This window comes from Protopterus annectens, chromosome 3.part1 (assembly GCF_019279795.1).
Source record: "Protopterus annectens isolate FY-2018-M chromosome 3.part1, PAN1.0, whole genome shotgun sequence".
NCBI lineage: Eukaryota > Metazoa > Chordata > Ceratodontiformes > Protopteridae > Protopterus > Protopterus annectens.
In genome coordinates, this window is record NC_056732.1 from 25,743,660 (window position 1) to 25,757,833 (window position 14,174).

General features: G+C 44.6%; 1 protein-coding gene across 1 annotated transcript in view; it reads right to left on the minus strand.

The window, feature by feature from the left end:
• Positions 1-14,174, minus strand: part of LAMA1 (laminin subunit alpha 1) — a 3,417,884-nt gene that overhangs the window by 1,749,562 nt on the left and 1,654,148 nt on the right. The window contains exon 25 of the mRNA XM_044066516.1: positions 10,721-10,914. Coding sequence (XP_043922451.1) covers positions 10,721-10,914 — 194 coding nt within the window. The remainder of the gene's footprint in view (positions 1-10,720; positions 10,915-14,174) is intronic.

Sequence of the window (14,174 nt, forward strand, 5' to 3'; positions counted from 1 at the left end):
AGCGTATTCCTTAATCAAGTCTCGCTGTAGCCTGATGGTATGTGCCATATAGTTCAGCGCCCTTATCGAGAAGGTCGCTGAAGCAAACATCCGCTTCCCAGTGTGGTCCAGTGCTCGAGATTCCTTATCTGGCGGGTGGACCGAAGAACTCTCCTGTGCGAGTTCTTTCTTGGTGGCAGCCGCCACCAACATGGCATCAACGGGAGAACCCATGGCCCAAGACTGCCTATCTCTAGGGGGGCTAAGGACTTTATCAGGTCGCCTAGGAATTGGCTCCACGGTGTCGGGCTCCTTCCACGCCCTGGTAGTAATTAAGTCTACCAGGGGGTCAGCCGGAGGGGACACCCAGGAGGTAGATGGGCCTGCCTCAAACGCCTCCAGGAACATGGATTCATCCACGGAAGGTTTTTGGGCAGACCACCCCCTCTAATACGCAACATTTCCATGATGTCTCCGAAGGAGACATCCTCGGGGGTAACCTTGGGGAACCTTCCCCTTCATCTAAATCCGTGTCGGTGGTAACGGACTCAGGGGAGTCCAGGTGCCTATTTTACACCTACGTTTACGAGGGACCTCCTCGGTGAGGCTATCCCAAGGGCTCGTCCACGGGTTCTTGCTTCCTCCAAGGGAACAAGCTGGAGGGCTTGAGCAGGCTGTCCCGATGGTCAGATGACGGAGGATAGACCCACATGCAGGGGGGTATGGGAGGATTCGAAGCCCCGACCGGGGACCTGGAGGACCTCGACAGTACCCTCCCCACTACCTCAAAAGCCGAAGGAGAACTACTCTCGCCAGGCTCCGAAAGCATCCTCCACGGCTCCAAGGTAGGGATCGGGGTCGGAGCCGATGCAGTCGGCGTAGAGAGAGAGAGGTGCGCTCCGAACCCAGTGGCGCCGAAGACACACCAACTCCCCTGGATCTGATGCTCAGCCCTCGGCCCTGAGAACTCAGATCCGACACGCTCGAGGGTATAGTCGACGTCGAAGAGACCAGCGCTATCGGCGCCGACAAATCCCCGGCTCCGAAAGGGCCCAGATCTGACGACTCCGAGACCTGAAAACAAGTCGGAGAAGGAGTGATCGGAGCAGAAATGGGGGCCGCGCTCCCTCCCAGAGGGGGGGGAGGCAAGAGCACCACTAGGTGCATTTGGGTCTGTATGAATCGAAGCATCATCCAGGCCATATCCGCTTCGGTGAGGCTTCTGGTCGATCTAGAAGAAGTCGTCGAGCCGGGCCGGGAGGGCCGCCTCGACGACCTCGAGGGAGACCGGCCCTCCTCCTCTGGCTCCGGCGAAAAGCTGGGCAAACGGAGCCGAGAGGGGGAGGATCCAGAGACCCTCGAGGGAGACTTAGTCAGTTTAGATGGCGGGGCTGAGAGTTGAGTCTCAGCCCGCCTTTTATGGGATTTGTGTCCTTCCCTATCCTTGTGCCTCTTCTCTCTGGAGGAAGAGGCACCAGCGTCACCCGTGCTCGAACACAAAGAGGGAGATTGAGTCCCGGGCTGAGCAAGGGGCGCAGAAGGCACTGGGGCTGCCGAAGCAGCCTGAGCCGGAGAGGAAGAAGAAGCCGATTCCTGGGTCAGCTTTCCCACCAGGATCAGCTTATTCTTCTTATCCCTAAGCACCCGGGGGTTAAAGGCCGCACAAATTTGGCAGGCCATAGATAAATGGGCCACCCCCTGGCACAAAACGCACTGAGTGTGGCCATCAGCCGGTGAAAGCTTATGGCCACACTCAGTACACTTCAAAAAAACAGCTTTGGGCCCTTCAGCCATTTTAAACTCACTCACACACTCACACACAAACACTAAGGGGGGGAGGGGTATAACACAGAGGAACAACTAACTACGAGAAAAATTAACTAAACCACCGAAAATAAACTCAGGGGCACTACACACACGTACACTACAACTTCACAAAAACACTAGAGAAAAAAAGGACTTTAACAAGTAAACGATCTCACCAAAGCCAGGAGCTCTTCAAAAGATAGCTACTTCAGCCGCGGCAAAAAACGATCTGAGGTAATACAGCAGGTAGCAGGGGATTATGGGTAGGGGGAGGAGCTAGGAGCTCAGATCTTGTAGCTTGGAAAGCTGCCGGCTTGGATCCGAAGTCGGATCCGATACCCACAGGTTGCAGAGCAAATGAAGTAACTACTTCAGATCTGAAGGCACAAGAGCAGAAAAAAGGGTCTAAACCTCTAGAACAGACTAATATGGTAAATCTTTTCCATTTACTAAGACAAATTTTTCTGGTATTCGGCTTCTGTAAGGAGGTCAAAATCTGGATAACTGTGGCTGACAGCATGGCATCCCTGGCCATCTTTAGAACTTGAAGAACCCTGTGATTAAATTCAGAGTTTCCAGGTCCTGGTAAGGCTGGCCTTAGGGGTGAGACAATGGTCAGGACAATCATCCAACATGCAAGACGGATGTATTAGATGAGGTCAGAAAAAGGGGAACCAAACTTGCCGAGGCCAAAATGGAACAATGAGTACTACTTTGACCTTGCATCTCCTGGCTTTCTGAAGAAACTTTGTTATCAGATGAAAGGGGTAAATATAAAGAATTTCCGGGGGCCAAATGTGGATAACAGGGCCCCTCAGTGTCTGTCTCTGTGGAGGAATCAGGCCAAAGTAGCTGCTGCATTTGATGTTTAGGTAAAAAGTAAAAAGATGACAGCGAGGCCAACCCCAGTGACTGAAGATCAATGTCATCACTGTTTGACTGACAGACCATTCTTAAGGCAGAACAATAGAGCATGCTTGATTTGTCCACTAGACTATACATTGTTTGTAGGATATTACACCCCTCTAAATGCATGCATTTATGCTGCATACACACGTGTAGCAGCGGCACAGAAGTGTTAAAAGTGCACCGAACATTTATCTTATCAAACACAAACTGCGTAAAGATAAGTATGTGCATTATATATGTCATATTCGAAGTTGTACTTATCTGAGCCAGCAGATAGTTATAGACAAAAATATAGACACAAGATATGGATTGTAAGTCAAACGGTCATAAGAAAAAATAGATAAGAGCACATAAAGCACATCACAACTACAAAAGGCACATGTTTCGAAAGCCTTGGTGTTCCATTTCCTGAAGTGACCACCTCACATGGGATAGATAAGAGCACATAAAGCACATCACAACTACAAAAGGCACATGTTTCGAAAGCCTTGGTGTTCCATTTCCTGAAGTGACCACCTCACATGGGATAGATAAGAGCACATAAAGCACATCACAACTACAAAAGGCACGTTTCGAAAGCCTTGGTGTTCCATTTTCTGAAGTGACCACTTCACATGGGATAGATAAGAGCACATAAAGCACATCACAAATACAAAAGGCACATGTTTCGAAAGCCTTGGTGTTCCATTTCCTGAAGTGACCACTTCACATGGGATAGATAAGAGCACATAAAGCACATCACAAATACAAAATGCACATGTTTCGAAAGCCTTGGTGTTCCATTTCCTGAAGTGACCACCTCACATGGGATAGATAAGAGCACATAAACCACATCACAACTACAAAAGGCACGTTTCAAAAGCCTTGGTGTTCCATTTCCTGAAGTGACCACTTCACGTGGGATAGATAAGAGCACATAAAGCACATCACAACTACAAACGGCACATGTTTCGAAAACCTTGGTGTTCCATTTCCTGAAGTGACCACCTCACATGGGAAGAACCAAGCATCAAGCAACTATATAAAGCATCCAAAATAAAAACGGCACACGTTCCCCTATGTGGGGTAATGTGCCCCTGATGCTTAACGTTTAGTATCACATAGTATCAACTGTTTGTCTTCAACATACTTCCACAATCACAAGCTGGAAAGCAAAGAGGTAATGATGCTCAGTGACTGGGACTTGTGATCACTGACAGTGCTTGGCAAAAGGGCATTCAGTATCAAGGACACAAGGAATTGTCTTTCTCTTACTTAATGTGTGATTAGTTGGGTGTTCTGTTCCAAAAATGTGTGAATATTTCTAAGTTCATAGGTTCATAGGTTAGTACTAGGCTAACTGCCCTTTTGAACCAAGTCTCTGGGACGTGAGTTGACACAAGAAAGCAAAAGGAAGACATCGCCCACTGCCACATTCTTATGAGTTACTGGCACAGTAAATATGAACGTATTCCTCCCTGCTTGATGATGTACTACACTACTGCCATGTTGAGCTTCTGGAGTGAAATCACACTCTCAGGGAGGCAGTTCTGAAAGGCATGTAATGCACAGAGGACTGCCCTCATCTCCAAGACAATGATGTGAAGACTGACCTCCATCATTGACCAATAACCTTGAACAGTTTTTTTCTTTGAAATGCAACCCCTACCCTAGAAGGGATGCGTCTGTGGTTAAGAGTGGCTGTGGGGAGAACTGTTAACCTCATGAGACTATTGGTGAGGTTAACCATAAACTGATGTGCTTCCTCCATATTGGTGCAAGACATATTGGGGCATGAAGGGGGTGAGACAACATCAATCACTGGACTGAAAGTGTCCATTACAGGATTGTCATATAATACCTTGCCTGAGGAACTAATGTGATTAAGGCCACCATCAGGCTCAAAAGTTCATAGGTTCATACTAGGCTATCTGCCCTAGGGCATTTATAAGCCTAGCCAGAGTGTGTTTGGCTTTCGCCACCCATTTTAAATGAATTTTGCTATGCCCTTTTTCGAGGTTAGTATACTGTGCCTCTGTCTAACAGTGCCACAGAAGTGATACCCGGGTAAACCTACCATCTCCCATCCACTCATCAAGATTCCTCTTGAAGAGAGTCAATGAGGGACTCTGCCTAACCTGGACTGGGATTTTATTCCAGAGTGAAGAGAGCCTCTGGGTTATGAATCTGTCCCTCCAGCATGTCCTATTTATTTCAGTGCTGAGGTTCAAGTCTCTCGAGCGCGTAGCTTGATGGGATTTGGATTTTCTGAGGTGCAGCATGTCCATTAAATCCGGGTTGGACAAGGCTTTATACGTCAGGCACAGATCGCCTCTGAGCAGGCAGTATGCCACTGAATAGAGCTGGAGTTTCTTTAACCGGGCAGCATATGGCATCTGTCTGAGCCCTTTGATCCTCTTGGTGAGGTACTTTTGGGGTCTTTCCAGTTGCTGCAGGTGTCTGGTAAGGTACATCCCAAAAGGGGCATTGTACTCAATTATGGGCCTGATGAAGGATGAGTAAAGAGGCACGATGACCTCCCCTGATCTAGATGTGAATCCCTTCATGATTAGGTGGGCTATATAAAATGTTTTTCTAACCACTTTGGCCACGTGGTTGTCAAATGAGAGATTGCTATCAACTTGGGTCCCCAGGTCCCTAATTACTTCTTCCGTATTAATGGATTACCACCTATGTGGTAATTTGTGGGCACTTTGTTTTTGCCAAAGGGGATGACTATACACTTTTTGGCGTTTAGCTTGAGGCCATGGCTCTGGCACCAGTTGTCTGTTTCTATGAGGCCCTTTTGTAGGATGCTTGTGTCGGCTGGAGAGTCTATTATGGCGCCCAGTTTGCAGTCATCTGCGAACTTGGTCAGCCACAGTCCTTCCGTGTTAGCCTGTACCTCCGAGAAATATATACCAAACAAGAGAGGTCCCAGGACTGAGCCTTGTGGGACGCCACTTGTAACTGGTTTGGAGTCTGACATGGCTCCAGCAATTCTAACCATGTGGGTTCTGTCCTTGAGCCAGTTTGCAACCCATCTAGTGACATAGGGGTTTATATTTAAGCTGGTGAGCTTATCTATAATGCCCAAGTGGGGTATTGTATCGAAGGCTTTTGCAAGGTCCAGGTAGGCTGTGTGGACCACCTTCCCCTCGTCAATGGCCTTGGTGACTGTTTCAAAGAAATCGACCAGGTTTAAAAGGCAGGATCTGTCCTTAACAAAGCCGAACTGGGTAGGATCCAGTGTCTGTAGGTCCCCAATATCTTTATTTATGAGGTCCATGATGATCCTTTCCATAGCTTTGCAGACCAAGCTAGTCAAGCTTATGGGGCGATAGTTTCCAGGATCCGTTGAGGTACCACCTTTGTGGAGAGGGACCACTGTTGCTGTACGCCACTCTTTGGGTACATATCCTGTAGTAAGGCTGAGACTGAACAGTAGTTTTATGTTTGGGTTTAGTTCTTCTTGGAGTTCATGTAGGATGCAGCCCGGGACACCGTCTGGTCCCATTGATGCTGTGTTTTTTGCTTTGGAGAGGGCGGCTCTTACCGGAGCATCTGAGATGACAGGGGGGCAGCACTCTGCTGGGATAGATATTTGCCCTTTTGGTGGGGAAGGGGGGGAGAAGTTTGCACTGAACCTGTCAGCTAGGATGTTGGCAATGTCTGTGGGTTCGGTGTATTTTTTGTCATTTTGGACTAATTCTGAGCATATCTGGGAATTCCCACCCAGGTTCCTAACATAACTAAAGAAAGCCTTGTGATTATCCTTAGTGACCTGTGCAATTTTTCTCTCGAAGCTGGCCTTAGACGATTTTATGAGTGCCCGTAGTTTTTTGCTAATACTGATCAGAGATGCCTTCCCTTTTGGGATTTTGCTCTATCATGTAGTAGCTTCCTCCTTCTATTGTATAGTTTGTTTATGGCTGGGGTCCACCAGACAGGACGCCTAACTTTGGAGGATTGGGTCTTGGTTTTATTTGGGATTGCATGATCCATGCATTCCTGAAGGTGTTCATAGAATGCGTTTATAAAGGATTCTGCGGTCTGGACCGTATTTTCCACAGGCCCGGGGGCTTTGAAGGATTCCACCTCGGTTTTGAGGAGTGTGAAATTTGCTGTAGAGAAGTTTTTCACTGTGGTTTTCTGGGCAGGGGGTGGGGTCGGGATGTGAATATCTAGTGAGATTAGTTTATGGTCTGATCTTACCAGTGAGGGATACACTTCTGGTCTGGAGCATAGAGTCCCCATGTTGGTGATGATCAGGTCCAGTATGTTTTCCCCTCTTGTGGGACATTTGAGTTTATAAATTCTAGGAACCTTTGGGCTAGGGTGTTGGAGCTAGAGTAATGCTCCCAGTCTATGTTAGGGTAGTTGAAGTCGCCCAATATAATGGTGTTTGGAGAGACCTTCATATTTTCCAGTGTTCTCAGGAAGGCCGAGTGGGGTTCCTGGGTTTGGGAGGGTGGTCTGTAGCAGGCTATAAACTGGAAGGCAGTTTTACCCACTGTTAGTTGCACATGGACAGTCTCTGATGCTTCGTGCTGTGCCACCAACCTGGAGGTGTGGGTATCTTTGACGAATATTGATACTCCCCCTCCTTTTGTGGTTCGGTCCAAGTTTTGCGGCCGAAAAACATGGTATGAGGTATAACCTGGTAGTGCTGGTGTGCTCTCGGGAGCCTTGAACCAGGTTTCTGTTACTGCACAGATATCGATGTTCTCCATGCTAAGGAGAGTTTCGAGTGCATGCATCTTGAGGTTTAGACTTCTGGCGTTGAGTAGCATTATTCTTATCCCTTGTGATACCTATTTGCAGGACAAGTCTCGCTGGAAGATTGGCATGAAGGACTACCTCTGACGGAACTTGATGCAGGGATAAGAATCTGAATTTGGGGGAGCCTGGCTCTGAGTATTTGTGTCCAGGAGGCATCCAATACAATTGACTGTGTTGGTGTCAGCAGGCTCTTGGTGAGATTGATAGTGATTCCCAACTGTGGGGGCTACATGGAGCAAGAAGTCCCTGCACACGACTAGTAGATCCCTGGCTGGTGTGGTGAGGATCCAATCGTCCAATTATAAGAACAACTGGAACCGCTGAAGCCTGTAATATGCTGCTACCACTGCCATGCATTTGGTGAACACCCTGTGGCTGTGGTGAAACTGAAGGACAGTGCTCTGAATTGTAAATTATTGGCTCCCAGCTGGGAATAAAGAAATCTGCTGGACTGCTTCGCTATCTTGATATGACAGTATGCATCCTGGAGATCTGTGGAGCACATCCATTCACCCTTCCTCAACAGAAGTAGAATAGACTGTACTGTGACCATCCAGAATTTTGTCTATCTTACTAACAGACTGAGATGGCTCAGGTCCAAGACGGGCCTTAGACTCCCTGTTTATTCGGACCTAAAAAGAATCTTGAATAGACTCTGGATCCTGACTGGTCTGGGAGGACCTGCTGGATGACTAGCTTTTCTAGTGGGTTTTCCATATCTGCTACTGCTAATTCAATATAACTGAGTGGAAAGTTGGGAATTTTCTTCTTTTTCTATGGAGGGGAAATAAATGGGAATGACACAGCCTCGGATGATTATCTTCTGTCCTCATGAATCATGGATGATGGCCTGTCAGTCTTGCAGGTGCAGAAAAGGGTGTCCCCCAAATGCCTCCAGAGGACAGCGGTCAGGCAACTGTTCATGAGCGCTGATTGGGTTTCTTCATGAAAATACTGTGAAACCTTCAATTTTGCAGTCTCTCCTTGCCTCTAAGATAACATCCATTGAAATTACCCTCCCCGCTCCAGAGAGGTCTGTCTACAACAGCATCCTAGCAAAATCTTCCCCTCAGCTTTCAGGAAAATGTCCTCTGAGAGGTGGAAAATATATTCCATTTGTAGACAAAGTTTTATCTTTTTTGCTTGCTCCTATTAAGCATCACCTTTACCCTACATACGAAGAATGTTGAACCGTCAGAAGGTGCATTAATTAAGGATGTCTTGACGCAGTCCACAAAGTTACACAGGTGCATCCAGGCATGCCAACAGATAACACACTGGTACCTGCTGCCTATTCTGTACCATCAGCAGCACTGGAAAGCAAATACATGGATACATCTGACAGTGACTGGAGGGCAGACAAATGGGACTCCAATGACTTCTAGATGTCCGCTAGTAGGTTATCCAAGAGAGACTTTGTCAACTCTTATCAATTCTCTCTGGAAATGAGTCATATCTGCTAGGTAAGTCTGTGCTTGAACAGCAAAGGGTGCTGAAGCATATGTCTGTTTCCAAATCTCTCCAAGGCCCCTGATTCTCTATTAGGCAGATGGACAGAAGTGCTCTCTTCAGACAGCTCCTTCTTAGTGGCTGTCATAACAACCACGGCATCTACTGGGGGATCCTTGCTCCAGTGCGATCTGGTACTAGGAGCTACCAGGATGTTATCATGTTTACATGAAATCTGATCCACCACATCGGGTTCCCTCAGTGCCTGCTGAGAAAATAGGTCAACAAGTTTGTCAATCAGTGGAACCACCCAGGAGGTACAACACTCAGCTCCACATGCCTCAAGGAACGCTTACTCCCCAGAAAGGGAGCTTTGGAGGAGCAACCTCCTCTTTGTTCCATCAATTCCAGGATGTCCCCAAAGGAAATGTCTTCTAGAAAGGATCTAGGGGAACTGACTCCCTCAAAGTCTGTGTCTTCAGTGAGTGACTGTCTAAATGTCTCCCCAGTTTCCTCACAACCCCCCCACCTCCATGTGGGCTTCCAGGGAAGGCTCAGAATCAGACAGGGAACTCACTTGGCGAGATCCTCAAGACATAAGGGTGCTGACTGTCCCTGTTGATAAGGATGCATAGAAATAGAAACAGCAGAAGGTCAGGATGGAGCAGAGTGTGGCTCCACCTTCTCTGGACTCGGAAAGAACCCTCTCAAACACAGGAACTGCTATGGATCTCACACCATGAGACAACTGGCAACTGGCTAGATGCTGTAATGAAGAGTAAGGACCTGCTGGCTGAGACTACTTCAGTTACTGTCACTTCATAAACAAGAGTGATGGGGTAATAATGAAAAGGGGAGGTCTTGTGTCAGTTGTAATATCTATGATGCAGTGCCAAATGGAGAACTCAGTGCCAAACTGGCTACTTGAATCTTGGTGAGAAGACACAAGACAGACAAATGAAATTCCACAATTTCTGCTTTCCAAATCACTTATGAACACAGTATGAACACTTTACATTATAAATACTATAAAGAACAAAAGAATGAAAGTTACTTAGTTTGCAGATTATTCTAACATATGCTAAAACCTAAAAAATGTATATAAAAAGTTCTAATAAACATGGAAAATAGGTTAAAACAACTGGCAAGTTAAATTCAAAATAAATAAAAGAAAAAGATGCCCCAGGGCAGAACAATCCCTGATAGAGAATAAACTAGTTGCAGAAACAAGTGAGGGAATAAAAATTGTGTTAGGAATCTAAACAATAAATTGGCAGGTAATGTGTAAAGGCAGTGAGAACATGCAAAGTGACTCTGGACAACACTGATACAAACATAGACATTTGATGAGGCCTATTTTGGTTAGTAAGTGTACTTTTGAAGACCATGTTTAAGAAAGGCAAGAAAGAATTAATTCAAATAAAAGCAAAAATAAAGTTATGACTTCCAGCAAAATTCTTAGCAGGAAAAATAAAAAACAAAAATGACATAATCAAAGTTTTAAAATGCATAAAACTAAAACATCAAAGTAATCATAAATACAAATGCATAAAATAAACAAGAGAAAATGTGGAAGAATTGACATCCCATTACAGAGGTTCAGAAATGTTCAGCTGAAAAATGAGTCACAAATTTAAACAAAGTTCAAATCAGTAAGCCCCATAAACTTCAAAGTAAGAAAACAATACACCAACTATTTTCAGGAAACGGTTCTCAGTAAAATGTATAAGCCATACAGTCTTCATTTGATTGCACTTTAAGATATGCTGACAGAACAATGCAAGTCTCAACAACACCCCTCCCAAATAAAACTTACATGCACATTCTTCTTTCATGAGGATATGTCGAGGTTCACACTGGTCACAAAGATATCCCATCACTCCTTGCTTGCACGCACACTGTCCTGTCACTCGATCACAGTAGCTGTGCAGGGAACCACTCGGGCTACACTGGCACTCATGGCAGTGACCACCAGGCTCATTAGGTTCCCCAAAGTAACCTAATGAGCATCTAGGGATACAGAAACAGATTTAGTAAGTTTCTACATTCTCTTTTGCTACAGTAGCAAAAGGCCAACCACTACACCATTAGCCTGCATTTATAAACGTTGCATATTTCATGGAGATAAAACCTGACAGTAAACGGAATAGCATGCAGAGCACCAAACTGGTCCAACCCTGCCTTTTTTGTACACAATACGAGTCATAATTCACATCGGCAGTGCACATCTCAGGAGTGTTTTATTTTCAGTTGGCCATTTTCTAATAACTAACACTACAGTTATGCTTGGAGAGCATAAACACTTCCAATTTGCATGACCCCACCAGTTAAAATCTTTCTACATGGCAATGATTGCTGATTGATTATTTCCAGTTGTCCTCCCATTCAGGACATATGTCATTACCTGTAGGTTCTACAGCTGTACTGTCCTACCTGGTAAGTGTATATATATGTATAGCTGTACTGTCCTACCTTATATTCGTATATATGTACAGCTGTACTGTCCTTCCTTGTAAGGGTACACATGTACAGCTCTAATGTTGCATATATGTACAGCTGTACTGTTCTACCTGGTAAGGGTATATGTATAGCTGTACTGTTGTATATATGTACAGCTGTACTGTCCTACCTGGTAAGGATATATAGGTACAGCTGTACTGTCCTAACTGGTAATGGTACATGTATAGCTGTACTGTCCTAGCTGGTAAGGGCATATACGTATTGCGGTATTGTTGTGTGTATATATATATATATATATATATATATATATATATATTTATATATATATATATATATATATATATATATATATATATATATATATATATATATATATATATATATACATATACATATATATATACACACACACACATACAGCTGTACTGTCCGAACTGGTAAGGGTATATATGTACAGCTGTACTGTCCGAACTGGTAAGGATATATCCATACAGCTGTACTGTCCTACCTGGTAAGGGTATATATGTACAGCTTTACTGTCCTAAACGGTAAGGGTATATATGTATTGTTGTACACCTGTACTGCCCTAGGGTATATATGTATAGGGTAAATATAGGTTCATAGTTTCATAGGTTGGTACTAGGCTATCAGCCCTAGGGCCTACACAAGCATAGCCATAACAATTCCCTGGCTATTTCTTTCCACACTATTTACTTCCCTGGACCACTATCTAGCAGGGTGACTGATGTGATCCCCAGAGTAAATTTCCTTTCTCCCATCCAATTGTCAAGGTTCCTTTTGAAGAGGGCCAAAGAGGCGCTCTGCTTGACATGTATGGGCAATCTATTCCAGAGTCTGGGGAGTCTCTGGGTCAGGAACCTATCCCTCCAGCATGTTTTGTTTATTGTGATGACAAGGTTTAGATCCCTGGAGCGTGTAGCTCTGAGGGATTGGGATTTCTTTAAGTGTAGCATGTCCAACAGCTCTGGGTTTGACATGGCCTTGTATGTTAAGCAGAGATCGCCTCTGAGTAGACGATATGCGACAGAGTATAGCTGGAGTTCTTTAAGGCGGTCAGCGTAGGGCATCTGCTTTAGGCCTGTGATTCTTTTAGTGAGGTATTTCTGCGGCCTTTCCAGTTGTTGCAGATGTCTTGAGAGGTACATATGTGCAACTACAATGTCCTACCTGGCAAGGGTATATATGTACAGCTGTACTGTCCTAACTGGTAAGAGTGAATATGTACAGCTGTACTGTCCTTACTGGTAATATATGTACAGTTGAAGTGTCCTAACCTATAAGGCTATACACGTACTGCTGTACTGTTCTTACTGGTAACAGTATATACCTATAGGTGCAATGTTGCAAATATGTACAACTGTACTGTCCCATCTGCTAAAGGTATATATGTACAGCTGTACTGTCCTAACTGGTAAGAGTATATACGTACAGCTGTACTGTCCTTACTGGTAAGAGTATATATGTACAGCTGTACTGTCCTACCTGGTAAGGGTATATATGTACAGCTGTACTCTCCTAACTAGAAAGGGTATATATGTATAGCTGTACTGTTCTATACATGCACAGCTGTACTGTCCTACAGGGTAAGGATATATAGGTACAGCTGTACTGTCCTACCTGGTAAGGGTAAACATTTACAGTTGTACTGTCCTTACTGGAATACTATACATGTACAGCTATACTGTTGTGTGTGTGTGTGTGTGTGTGTGTGTGTATATATATATATATATATATATATATATATATATATATATATGTATGTATGTACAACTATATGTACAACTATGCTGTCCTAACTAGTAAGGGTATATATGTATACCTGTGCTGTTTTATGTATGTACAGTTGTACTATTCTAACTGGTAATGGTACATATGTGCAGCTGTACTGTCCTACCTCGTAAGGGTATATATGTACAGCTGTACTGTTCTACCTGGTAAGGATATATATATGTACAGCTGTAGTGTTGTATATATGTACAGCTCTACTGTACTACCTGGTGATGGTATATATGTACAGCTGTACTGTCCTATCTGGTAAGGTTATATGTATATAGCTGTACTGTCCTACCAAGTAAGGGTATATATGTACAGCTGTACTGTCCTAACTGGTATGGGTATATATGTATAGCTGTACTCTTGTATATATGTACAGCTGTACTGTTCTACCTGGTAAGGGTATATAGGTACAGCTGTACTGTCCTAACTGGTAAGGGTATATATGTAGAGCTGTACTGTTGTATATATGTACAACTATACTGTCCTAAGTGGAAATGGTATATAGGTACAGCTGTACTGTCCTAACTGGTAAAGGTATATATGTATAGCTGTAATGTTGTATATATGATGGCACAGAGGTGCACCGAAGTGTTGTCGCCTCACACCAAGAGGTTCGCCGGTTCGATTCTCGGCTGGGGTGCCTTCTATGTGGAGTCTGCATGTCCTCCCTGTGTTCATGTCAGTTTCCTCCTGGTGCTCCGGTTTCCTCCCACATTACAAAGACATGCATCTGGAGCATTTCTCCCCAGGTCTCCACTGAAAATTGGCTCGTTCCAAGTCGGACTTTCCCAGTTAACAAATGTTAAATAAATAAAATAAATATGTAGAGCTGTACTGTCTTACCTGGTAAGGGTATATAGGTACAGCTGTACTATCCTAACTGGTAAGGGTATACATGTACAGCTGTACTGTCCTAACTGGTAAGGGTATATATGTATAGCTGTACTCTCCTAACTGGTAAGGGTATATATGTATAGCTATACTGTTGTATATATGTACAGCTGTACTGTCCT